Source organism: Hyaena hyaena, unplaced genomic scaffold, assembly GCF_003009895.1.
Source record: "Hyaena hyaena isolate Hyena2069 unplaced genomic scaffold, ASM300989v1 scaffold_67, whole genome shotgun sequence".
NCBI classification, from domain to species: Eukaryota; Metazoa; Chordata; class Mammalia; order Carnivora; family Hyaenidae; genus Hyaena; species Hyaena hyaena.
The window spans coordinates 683,470-696,733 of record NW_024080699.1 but is presented as its reverse complement, the minus strand read 5'-3'; the positions used below and the strand labels follow the sequence as shown (position 1 = coordinate 696,733).

At 36.1% G+C, this 13,264-nt stretch overlaps 1 protein-coding gene across 4 annotated transcripts in view; it reads left to right on the top strand.

Annotated features, from left to right (window-relative positions):
• EML5 (EMAP like 5) overlaps window positions 1–13,264 on the top strand; it is a 169,541-nt gene that overhangs the window by 47,377 nt on the left and 108,900 nt on the right. For all 4 annotated transcript variants that reach the window (XM_039232532.1, XM_039232530.1, XM_039232531.1 and 1 more), the window contains exons 5-8: window positions 625–810; window positions 2,285–2,420; window positions 4,225–4,426; window positions 11,622–11,759. In XM_039232532.1, the coding sequence (XP_039088463.1) occupies window positions 625–810; window positions 2,285–2,420; window positions 4,225–4,426; window positions 11,622–11,759 (662 nt within the window). The remainder of the gene's footprint in view (window positions 1–624; window positions 811–2,284; window positions 2,421–4,224; window positions 4,427–11,621; window positions 11,760–13,264) is intronic.

The following is a 13,264-nucleotide window of genomic DNA, read 5'->3' as shown; positions in this document are numbered from 1 at the left end:
GCCCTGATCCATTTTTATTTCCACAAACTATTAAAATTTACCTGAATTCACATAAAAGAATAAAAACCATGGTCATGAAGATTTATGTTTGACTTCCCATTTTCTACTAAGAATGAACAAATTATTCCAAATGTGTATCTCTCTTACTTTTAAGCTTTACAAGTAGAAGACTTGCTCAGCTTTGAAAATAGCAGTGAGAACAATTTTTTTTCCATCTTTACTGTCTTCATCAAAGATTGGACATTAGGTTGTTTATCTTTCCTAAGGGTGTGTGGTGTCTTGTCTTCATTTTCATTGCTAACCCATAGCTAAATCTTCTACGTGTCTGAGTTTCATGTAGATTTTTTTCAGAAACCAAAGGGAAGCATAGTCTATTTTTAAAATAATTTAGTTCACTCCCCTTATTCTTACAGATAAGGATTGAAACCAGTGGCTTATCTGCTCTAATCTAGCTATTGACAACACTAGCATGAGGATGTGAACATTTGAAAGCTAATGTTTCATAAGGGAATTTCTTAGGTAATTTTTAGTCTGCTAATCTAATATAGCTTCAAAGTATTAGAAATATTTTACTTTATTTTATAAGCATTCTTTGGTAATTTGATTATACTGTGTACCTTTTAGTTCTGGAGTTTATGTGGAAATGCTCTGACCCCAAAACGAGGGGTCTTTGGTAAAACTGGTGACCTTCAGACAATTTTGTGCCTGGCCTGTGCGAGGGATGAATTAACATATTCTGGTGCACTTAATGGGGATATATATGTTTGGAAAGGAATCAATCTTATAAGGACAATACAAGGAGCCCATACTGTAAGTATATTTAAATGTTTTAAACACATTTAGATAACTGCTTACCTTCTTGTTCTGTAGTAAAAGATTATATAATATACCAGACTTTCTAGTCAGTTCAGTTACTTGAAAAATGTTGTAACTGAATTAACTTGTCTGTTTGTTTTTAGGATTTCAGTAAAGAAACATACAATTAGACACATAGATATTTATTAAATTAGTACAATTACTACCTTGTTCAAGCCATTGCTCTGGTATTGATATCTTTCTCAGAGTAGTGTTAATTAAAAAGTTTATTAAATTCAACCTAACAGTATTCTAGATTAACTACATTAGAATAATGCTAGAACTCTTGTGGCTAATTTACCAGTGGGAATTTTGGGGACAATTCTAGAAAAAATATACCTTTTAAATTTTAATATTATTACTTCATTAAGTGAGTGAGTAGCAAAGGAATTTAATTTGTGTAATTCATGAGATTTTCATATACAAGATTTATCAAATTGGGAAAAAATCTGTTAAAACCTTTAAGTGTTTTTTGGGTTAGGGATTTTAAGCAGTTGGGTCCCTCACATAGTGAAGAGAACTATGGGGCACAGAACTGCCACGTGGTGAGCAGTAAGATCTCAAGTAGAAAAGTGATTAAATGTATTTATATGAACCACTAAGTATATATTATGTTACATATTAAATATATTAAAGAACCACTTATAACAGGACTTTCTTTAAGCAAAAGACCAGAAATATCAGGTTCTTTTCCACAGAGATTGCAGCAACTTAAATTTTCATCGTCAGTATATAAATATACCAGTTTGCTCTTCGTATTCCTCAGTGCAGGATTTAACCAGTGTTGTCAATTTTTGCTTGTTTTCTGGGTGACAAGCAGTAACTTCTTGTTTTGATTTTGTTTCCTCTTAGTGAAATTTCATATATTTATTGACCGGTTGAAATTTTCTATTAATTGGTTTTTCTTACTCTTTGCTTTTTTTTGTTATTTTTGTCATCGGATTTTCTTTATTCATTTGTATGTTAGGGTATTAGCCTTTTGGTGGTCATATTCATTGCAGATATTCCCCCAATCTGTTTGTCTTTGCATGATATCTTTTGTAATACAAAAATTATTAATTGTTTTTCTTCATGGCCTATGGATAAACTGCCTTGCATAAAAGGTCTCTCATAGCTCAAAGTTATAAAGGTGTTCTTTTGACTCTTTTCTAACATTTATTTCTTACATTTAGGATTTAATGTCTACAATTCATTTTTATATGTGGTATAAGGTTTAACTTTATATATGTTTATATATGTCCATATTGGTCATATATTGTACATTGATATATATATATACATAGATTTATTTCTAGATTTTCATTTGTGTTTCTAATATATTTGTTGATTGCTTTGTCATATCAAAATCCTTTAAAGTGGATTTCTACCTACATGCAGTAGATTTTCTTAAAGAGTACATATTGTTAATTCATTTTATTTTCTCTGCTAGGCAGGAATTTTTAGTATGAATGCTTGTGAAGAAGGCTTTGCTACTGGTGGCAGAGATGGCTGTATTCGCCTATGGGATTTAACTTTTAAACCGATTACTGTGATTGATCTCAGGGAAACAGACCAGGGATACAAAGGTAATAACAAATGTGTCACTACTAGGCAAATTCTAAATGTAGCAAGGATTGTCTGTTTCTTTTAATAAACATGAATGTAGTTTTCGTAAGTATAAATGAGACTTAAATTTGCCCCTTCCTACTGTATGGATTTAATTGAACTCCTTTTATTGAAGAGGAGAGTTTGCCTAAAGATAGTCTAGGTTTACTGTTATGACAAGGATTCTTTGATATGTCTAATGCTTATTATAATGGGATTTACAGAGAGATGGGATAAGTGCTTGCTTAGGTAACCTTGGATGTTGAAAATATTTATCTATGAGAATGCTAACTGTAACTATTTAGCAAGCAAACTGTTGAAAATAAAATATGTTGAGGGTTGAGGAAAGTTTTGTTCAGGATGATTTAAATGTATATATATGCGTTTTTCCTTTTTCCAGATTTGTCAGCAATTGGGAGATATTTTCTTCTTTAGGGACTTAAATTGATATAATAAAACAGCCTTTCACAATAAAAATAAAAGTCTTATTCACTAGCCTGGTGCTTAGGCTTGGAAGTTGCAGAGGTCTGTGGTTAAGCCTTATTTCAGTCACTTACTAGGTGGCTGACCTTGGGCTACATATTTAATCTCGTCCATAAGTGAGAATAAGACTGTCTCCTAGTATTAAATGACCTAATTTAATGTGTTGTGGACGAAATGACACAGAGGACAAGACACACACAAAAGACAGACACAGACACAACTCTGGCCGGAAGAACAATTCTACGCAAGCCCCTCTTGCGGTTTATTTTATACCCGGTAACTGGATACAAACTGAAATCTACAAGATGCATTCCTTTACCAATTAAGGGCATGTAGCCAAACACATTTCAAGGACAGGGGGGAGCAAGGGGAGGAAGCGACCACAACATGTTTACTAAGAGGCCTGCTCACAATTCCAGCCTCCTCCTTATTTCTAAGGAGGGCATGTTCCCTCGTTTGCGAGCGGACCATTAAACTTGGATATTGTGTGCAGGCCTCCTGGCAGAGCACCCTGTTTGCAGGCATGCTTTGCCCAGTTAGGGAGCCCCGTGTGCAGGCACATCCCCGCGTCCCTAACCACGCTTTCTTGTGGTCACTGTCGGGCTCCCACATAATGTATGTAAAATGTTTAGAAGAGTGTCTGGCACATAATAATCATCTAGTAAATGTTAACTGTTGTACTGTTTTCATTCGTTTTGTGGAGCATTGTACCTTAGTTTGCAAAATAATTTGACACTTTGTCCTATTTGGCCTTTACAAGAACATTGTAAAGTTCACAGCATCTTTATGTTGGCCACGTAATACAGATGAGAAAGTAGAGAAACACTAGCTTCCTAAGGTTATATAAAAGGGATTGTGGAATATATAGGAAAAGTGGAAGTCTCTCTTTTTAATGATTTGGTGAGCAGATGGAAGGAATGAAATATAGACACATGAAGAGTCAGATTATTATAAGGAGAAAAATAATACAATTACTTTGTAGTTCCTGCTTAATTAATTTTGAGATGCTGCAGACTGTGTTATATGACTTTGGCTGAAGAAGTGGTCAGACTATGACTGGACTTGGCTATGAGAAAGAAGAATGGATGTTTTGAAGGATGGATAGATATTAGGTATATAAAAAGAAAACTATCATTACACACAGCAAAGTGGTAGTTGAAGAAAATGTATATATAGATCAAAGACTTGGAGATTTCTTTTATCTTACATTTAAGGGATAAAAGGTAAAAAATTAAATTCATTTAGCAGATTGGCATTATATTATTACAGCACTGATCTTAAATATAATTTACTTTTGACTAGGTCTGTCTGTGAGGAGTGTTTGCTGGCGGGGTGACCACATTCTAGTTGGAACACAGGACAGTGAAATTTTCGAAATTGTGGTGCATGAAAGGAATAAACCTTTCCTAATTATGCAAGGGCATTGTGAAGGTGAACTTTGGGCACTTGCTGTTCATCCTACAAAACCTTTGGCTGTGACTGGAAGTGATGATCGTTCAGTCAGGTAAGCAGATCATACCACAATTGCTATGCTAGAGTTTGTCCTTAGAAAAACGTAAGAGAAACTTAATAAAAATACTTTGATTTAAATATTAACAGCTTACAGTATAACAAATGAACATAATAGGTATTTAATAGAATTAACAACTTACAAGATTTCTTTTCTCTTAACATAAGTTGAAGATTGTTCCCTGTCAACACAGACACAGCCATCTCTATCTTTTTAGTAGTCATAAAATATCCCACTGCATAGATATACTGTAATTTATTCAACTATACCATTTTTTTAAAATTATAGTTGACATATAGTATTAACGTTAGTTTCAGATGTATAACATAGTGATTCAACAATTATATACTTTACTAAATGCTGACCACAATGAGTATAGTTATCATCTGTCATCGCTAAAGTTGTTACAGTATTGGCTATACTCCTTATGCTGTACTTCTCATCTTGTGACTTATTTTATAACTGAAAGTTTAGGGGCGCCTGAGTGGCTCAGTCGGTTAAGCGTCCAACTTCAGCTCAAGTCATGATCTCACAGTCTTTGGGTTCGAGCTCCGCATCGGGCTCTGTGCTGACAGCTCAGAGCCTGGAGCCTGCTTCGAATTCTGTGTCTCCCTCTCTGTCTGCCCCTCCCCTGCTTGCTCTGTCTCTGTCTCTCAAAATAAAATAAAGACATAAAAAAAATTAAAAAATAAATAACCGAAAGTTTATATCTCTTAATCTCCTTCCCCTACTTTACCCATACCTCCATCCTCTTCCCCTCTGACAATGACATTTGTTCTCTCTATGTATTTATGAATCTGTTTCTGTTTTGTTTTTCAGATTACATATGTAAGAAATCATATGGTATTTCCCTTTTCCTGACCTATTTGACTTAGCTTAATATCCTCTAGGTCCATCTATGTTGTTGGAAAAGGCAAGATTTCATTATTTTTTATGGCCAATTAATAGTCTATTTCATATATTTACCATACCTTGTTTATCCACTAATCTTTTTTTTTCTTTCCAAGATTTTATTTAAATTCAAGTTAGTTAACACGAAGTATTGGTTTCAGGAGTGGAATTTAGTGATTTATCACTTACATATGACACCCAGTGCTCATTGCAACAATTGTCCTCCTTTATCCATCAGCCATTTAGCCCATCACCCCACCAACCTCCCACCCTCCACCAGCAACCCTCAGTTTGTTCTCTGTAGTTATTTGTCTCTCTTTCCGCACCCCCCCATGTTCATGTGTTTTGCTTTCTAAATTCCACATATGCATGAAATCATACGGTATTTGTCTTTCTCTGACTGACTTATTTCACTTAGCATAATACACTCTGGTTCTATCCACGTCATTGCAAATGGCAAGATTTTATTCTTTTTGATGGCTGAATAATATTCCTCTGTCTGTGTGTGTGTGTGTGTGTGTGTGTGTGTGTGTGTACACACCTCATTTTCTTTAGCCATTTATCAGTCAGTGGATATTTGGGCTCTTTCTATAATTTGGCTATTGTTGATAGTGCTGCTATAAACATTGGGGTGCATGTACCTCTTCAAATCAGTGTGTTTGTATCCCTTTGGTAAATTCCTAGTAGTTCAATTGCTGGGTTGTAGGGTAGTTCTATCTTTAACTTTCTGAAGAAGCTGCAGAGCACTGTTGTCCAGAGTGGCTGTAGCAGTTTTCTTTCCCACAAACAGTGTAAGAAGGTTCCCCTTTCTCTGAATCCTTGCCAACCTCTGTTGTTTCCTGAGTTGTTAATTTTAGCTATTCTGACTGGTGTGAGGTATTGATTTGTAGTTTGATTTGTTAGTCATATAGATGTCTTCTTTGAAAAACTGTTCATGTCTTTTGCCTATTTCTTCACTGGATTATTATTATTATTTTTTGAATGTTGAGCTTGATAAGTTCTTTTAGATTTGGGAGACTAGCCCTTTATCCAATATGTCACTTGGAAATATCTTCTCCCCTGTTGTAGGTTGCCTTTTAGTTTTGCTGATTGTTTCCTTTGCTTTGCAGAAACTTTTTATCTTTTGAAGAAGTCCCAGTAATTTATTTTTGCTTTTGTTTCCCTTGCCTATGGTGATGTATCTAGTAAGAAGTAGCTATGGCCAAAGTCAAAGAAGTTGGTGCCTTTGTTCTCTTCTAGGATTTTAATGGTTTCCTTTCTCACATTTAGGTCTTTTACCATATTGATTTAATTTTTGTGAGTGGTATAAAAAAGGGGTTCAGTTTCATTCTTCTACATGTTGCTGTCTAGTTTTTCCAGTATCATTTGGGAAGAGACTGTCTTTTTTCCATTGGATATTCTTTATTGTTTTGCCAAAGGTTAGTTGACCATATAGTTGTGGGTCTCTTTCTGGGTTCTCTCTTCTGTTCCATTGGTCTATGTGTCTATTTTTGTACCAGTACCATACTATCTTGATGATTACAGCTTCATAATATAGATTGAAGTGTGGAATAATGATATCTCTCACTTTTCTTTTTCAGTATTGCTGTGGCTATTTGGGGTCTTTTCTGGTTCCATACAAATTTTAGAATTATTTGTTCTAGCTTTGTGAGGAATACTAGTGTTATGTTGATAGGGATTGTATTGAATGTGTAGATTACTTTGGGCAGCATAGACATTTTAACAATATTTGTTCTTCCAATCCATAGCATGGAATGTTTTTCCATTTCTTTGTGTCTTCTTCAATTTCTTTCATAAGTGTTCATAGTTTTCAGAGTACAGATCTACCTTTTTGGTTAAGAATATTTCTAGATATCTTATAGTTTTTTTGTACAATTGTAAATGGGATTGAAGGGTACCTAGATGGCTCATTCAGTTAAGTGTCTAACATTGGCTCAGGTCTGGTCTTACGGTTTGTGAAAAGTTCAAGCCCCACATTGGACACCATGTTGATTGTGTGGAGCCTGCATGGGATTCTCTCTCCCATTCTTTGTCCTTTTCCCAGTTGCATGCTCTCTCTCAAATAAAAAATCTTTAAAAAAAAAAAATGAATGGGATTGATTCCTTAATTTGTTTCTGCTGCTTCGTTACTGGTGTATAGAAATGCAGCAGTTTCTGTACGTTGATCTTATATCCTACAACTTTGCTGAATTCATGTGTCAGTTCTAGAGATTTTTTGATGGAGTTATTTGCATTTTCCATGTAGAGTGTCATGGCATCTGTGGAGAGTAGAAGTTTGACTTTTTCTTTGCCAATTTTATATGTTAATATGTTGGTGAATACTTAGGTTATTTCCATATCTTGGCTGTTGTAAATAATGCAGGAATGAAAATGGCAGTAACATGTATCTTTTTGAATTTTTGTTTTTGGGTTTTTTTTGAATCAGTACCCAGAAGTGCAGTTACTGGTTTATATAGGATTAATGCTTTTAATTTTTTGAAACTGCTTCCTTAGTGGCTGTACCAATTTACCTTCACACCAGTAGGACGCACGGGTTTACTTTTCTCATTAAGACCTGTTATTTCTTGTCTTTAGACACTAGCCATTCTGACAAGGGGGAGGTGATTATGTTATTGTGGCTCTGATTTGCATTTGCCTGATGCTGAGTAATGTTGAACATCTTTTCATGTGTCTTTTGGCCATATGGATGTCTTCTCTGGGAAAATGTCTATTTAGGTCCTCTGTCCAGTTTTAAATTGAATTTCCTTTGGTGTCGAGTTGTATGAATTCTTTATATTTTTAGATATTAACTCCTTATTGGAGATATCATTTATAAATATTTTCTCCATTCGGTATGTTGCCTTTTTGTTTTGTTGATGGTTTCACTGTGGAAAAGCTTTTTGATGTAGCTCCAATTGTTTATTTTTTGTTTTTATTTTTGTTTCTTTTTATTTTATTTTTATTTCTCCTTACCTGAGGAGACAGATCCAGAAAAATATTGCTAAGGCTGATGTCCAAGTCCAAATTTACTGCTTAGATTTTCGTTTAGTAGTTTCATGGTTTCAGGTTTTACCATTTGGTCTTTACTACATTTTGAGCTAATTTTTGTGTATGGTAGAAAAAGTTGTCCAGTTCTCAGTAAGTTCATCCAGTCTTCACTGAAGTCTGGTGAGCATCCTTATGAGCATTAGTTTGAACTCTTCATCATATGGATTGCTTTCTTCCACTTTACTTAGTTCTTTTTCTGAGGTTTTGTCTTACTCTTTCATTTTGGAATATATTGATATTTCTTTGTCTCCTCATTTTGTCTGACCTGAGTTTATTTCGGTGTATTAGGTAGTTCAGCTACATTTCCTGGGTTTTCCTGGTCTACATAGTGGCCTTATGTCGAAGGTGTCCTGCAGGGCCCAGTAGTGCAGTCTCCCCCCGACACCAAAACCAGGTCCAGAGACGTCCCCTGTGTGAGCCATGTGCACCCTCTTATTGTGATTGTGCCACATCTGATCTGGGAATGCTGTTTGGGTGGGGCTGCCTCCCCTCCTCTGGTGCAAGAATAATTTTGGAGGGGTGCTTGTCTGGCCTAGGCTCCCCACCAGGTGTGGCAGGGTGGGTGTCACTTTGGGGAGACACCCGCCCTGGCTGAGGCTGCTCACCAGGTGTGGTAGAGTAGGAGTCACTTCGTCCAGGCACCTGCAGGAGCAGGGAGGCTGGGTGAGGTGAGTGCATAGTGGATCCCTGCTGCAGGGAAGGGGTGCTAGTAAGATAGATGTAGAGTGTCAGGCTGAAGGAGGGCAAGAAGATGGTACTTGCTCACACTTCCGTACCCGGACAAAGCTCCTACAGATTCCTGCCCCTCCAGCATGCATCCTAAAATTAGTCAGTAAATCTCTTTCAGATATAACCCAGGTGCTTTTCAAGCTGCTACTTCTGTGGTGGGTCTCTGACCAAGTGATGAAGTGTGCTGGTCCCTTTTTAAGATCAGAGTCTTAATTCCCAAAGCCATCTGGCTCTCCTGGAGTTAAGTCTTGCTGATTTTCAAAGCTGCTGGAGTTAAGCCCCACTTACTTTCAAAGCCAGACGTTATAGGGGCTTATCTTTCCACTCACATACTGAGGGCCTGGGGTACTTGATGTCGGGCTTGATTCCCTTGGCCCTCAGGGTGGATCTGTACCTGGAAGATCCCTCCTGTTTGTGGCTTTTTGTGCTGGGGGTGTGGTACCTGACTATGTCTCTGCTCCTCCTTCCCTTCCCATTTTGATTGCTACTTTATGTCTTTAGCTGTAGTCAGTCTGTCTTGTTAATCTTCAGGTTATATTCAGAGTGAATTGCATTATATGTAGCTATTGCCTCCATGTGTACACGCAAAGCGGTAAGCTCAGGATCCTCCATTCTACCATCTTCCTGGTCTATTACTGATGAAAATTTAGGTTCTTACAGTTTTGTGCTATTGAATACAGTCCTTGCAATGAATGTCCTTTTACCTATGCTATTTTGGACATGTGTAAATATGCATATCTCTATGGAACTTCTTAGTGTTCAAATGACGTATGCATTTTAAACTTTGATAATGCCTTACTTAGAGGCAATAACTGTTTATATGCCTGTCAGCAATATATGGCAGTGCCAATTTTCCCATACCCATGGCAGCACTGTTACTATCCCAAAAGGTAAGAAATGGTCTCTTGTTATGCTGTGAAAACACTCATTTCTCTCATATTGAGTATGTTTACTTATGTTTAGAGGACATTTGTATTTCCTTTTCTCTGACCTGTCTGTTCAAGCTCTTTGCCTATTTTCTATTAGTTCATTGGTCTTTCTCTAACTACTTTAAAATATTATCTAATATCCATTTATATTTTAAAGAAATTAAATTCTCTATGATAGTGGTTCTCAAAGTGTGGTTCTTGGACTAGCAGCATCAATATTCTTTATAAGAAATGCAAATTCTCCTGCCTTTTCCAGGACCTAATCTCAGAAATTCAGCAATTTGTGGTTTAACCTGGGGTGCCTGGATGGCTTAGTCCGGCGGTTGAACGCCTGACTTTTGATTTCAGCTCAGGTCATGATCCCAGGACCATGGGCTCAAGCCTCATGTTGGGCTTCATGCTGAGCATGGAGCCTGCTTAAGACATCCTTCTGCCCCTTTCTCTTTCTCTCTCTTTCTCTCTCTCTCTGCCCCTTTCCCCCATTTGTGCTCTGTGTCTAAAATTAAAAAAAAAAAAAAGTGGTTTAACAAGTCTTCCAAGTGGATGTGATATTTTAATCTAAATTTTAAGAACTGGTTGATAGTTATTTTTCCACCTTGTCATTGTTTTTTCCCCCATTTCACCTGTAAATATTTTTATTTGTGTCTCTAAAGGGTAACTTTAAATATCACCACAATACTGCTTTCACACGTCATTCCTTTGAGTTCTTAGAGATCGGCTCCAATGAAGGTCCATATATTACAGTTGTCGATATGTCCTTTAAATCTTTCTCTGTAGCTTCCTTCCTCCCTCCCCCTTTATTATTCTTAAGTTTATTTGTTGAAGAAACTAAATATTCACCTTCCAGAGATCCCCACATTCTGAATTTGGCTAACTTGCACACTCACTGTATTTTAATACATTCTGTCTTCCCTTTAGTATATAAACTGGTAAGTAGAGATTTGATGAGGTGCAGTTATGAACTATAACCAAGAATATTTCCTAGATGGTAATATGTATCCATGTTTGATGGTATCTAATATGTAGTCGTTTAAAATTATATTAGCAGCCACTGATGGTTATTATCTAATTCACTGTTTCTCATCCTTTTTTAAATTGTTGTTTTCTTAATGAGAATTTTTATTTATTTTTTAAAAATACTTTTATTATTTATTTCTAGGAGAGAGAGAGAGAGAGACAGCGTGAGCAGGGGAGGGTCAGAGAGAGAGGGAGATACAGACTCTGAAATAGGCTCCAGGCTCTGAGCTGGCAGTCAGCACAGAGCCCNCGAGCCCCGTGTCGGGCTCTGTGCTGACTGCCAGCTTGGAGCCTGGAGCCTGTTTCAGAGTCAGTGTCTCCCTCTCTCTCTGACCCTCCCCTGCTCACGCTGTCTCTCTCTCTCTCTCTCTCCTAGAAATAAATAAAAATATTTAAATTAAAAAAAATAAAAAAAATTAAAATATGAACAGTGTTCCTATTTTCATAGATAAGAACCCTTCTCACAAACCAATTGTTAAAAATCTAGATTTATATTACTTTCTTAAGATGAGATGATTATTTTAATCAAAATCTTCTCATAGAATTCATCATTTTTTTAAGCATACAGTAGTTAATTATTCTTTTAATTGTTACAGGATATGGAGCCTAGTAGATCATGCCCTAATAGCAAGGTGTAATATGGAAGAACCAATTCGTTGTGCAGCTGTGAATGTAGATGGGATCCATCTTGCCCTTGGAATGAAGGATGGCTCCTTCACTGTACTTAGAGTAAGGTATGGTATTGGAGTAGAAATAAAAACAGTAAATTTTCTATTAAGTGAGAATATGTAATACTCATTTTTTTTTTACTCATTTCCTTTCCCCCTTCACTTCTTATTAATATGTATACACATACACATGTATATAAATATCTGACTGTGGTTTATTGAATAGTAAATATTTTTATAAAAATGGCTTTGTCAGAAAGTGGTTAACTCAAGAACTTTGGTTTTAAGCGTTAAGAGTGTTTAGTGGATTGATGGCTAAAAATTTGAGCTACAAATTTGGGTTTGGACTTTCATTCCTTGGTAGTATTGATTTTCAGTAATGATCCTCTGCCATTGGTGGGTGGGGGTGCCCTTGGGGCAGTTAAAAATGGGTGAAGGTTTTTTGTTATTTGCAGCTTTATTCTTTGAAAGAAAAATGTCTACATTTTTGTTTGCATCATTAGAAAAGCTAAAAGAATTTGTTAAAGCAGTTAACATGTTGTGTTGAATTTTAGTTGTGGTGCATTCAATTGAATTCTATATAGCTGTTAGAAACTTTGCTATAGATCCATGCATATTCACAAGCATACATACTTCTGAAATCCTTCCTCTTAGCTTAGTGAATGGTAGGACCATCTTTACAGTTGCCCAGTCCAGAAACCATTAATTCATTTCTATGGCCTCCCTTGTCTAGTTAATCCCAGAGTTCTGGAGAATCTACCTCCTGAGTGGTTTTCAAATTAATCTGCTCCCTCCCATTCTCACCATTGTACTCTTGAGTGGGCTTCTGCAGTCTCCTAGTAGAGTCTCAGCTGGTCTCCTTACCTCCTGTGTTGCTTCCCTCAGGTTTTTTTTTTCTTATTCACTCTTTGGTTCACTCTTTTAAAACACATTTGTTTGCAATCCTCCTCTTTCTAAAATATGATGAAAGCTTAGCACTGTCCTTAAGTTGAAGTTCATAATCCTTAACATAGCCAGGAGTGCCCGTCTCTAGCCTCTGCCTGTCTGTTTCTCTATTTCAACTGTATAAAACATCTTTCGCCTCTTCAGATACCTCATGTTCTCTTGTACTTCTCAGTTTCTGTAGACACTGTTTTTCCTGTGACAGAGTTTTACAATGAGATATGGTGAGATTTTTCTCTTGTACTACTTTTAAAATTGTGATAAAATATATGTAATATGAAATTTACCATTTTAACCATCTTTCAAAATTCAGTGGCATTAAGCACATTTACATTGTTTTGCAACCAAGAATTTAAGATGCTTGTAAAGCCTCTAAGAGTTCCTCTTGTTTAGCTTGTATCATTAAAAATAGTGATTATTTAGTTAATTGTACATTTACTTACCTTTCTTTTTTTTTTTTTAATTTTATTTATATATTCTGTACATCACACTTTTGTCCCCTTTTATAATTATAAGGGCTGGAATCATGTTTAATGCCCTCTCATTTTCTTCAGTATTCTTCTTCCCTCTTCTGTAACCTAGTATTCCAACTCAAGTGTACAGACATAGTAAAGGCACATATGATCTTT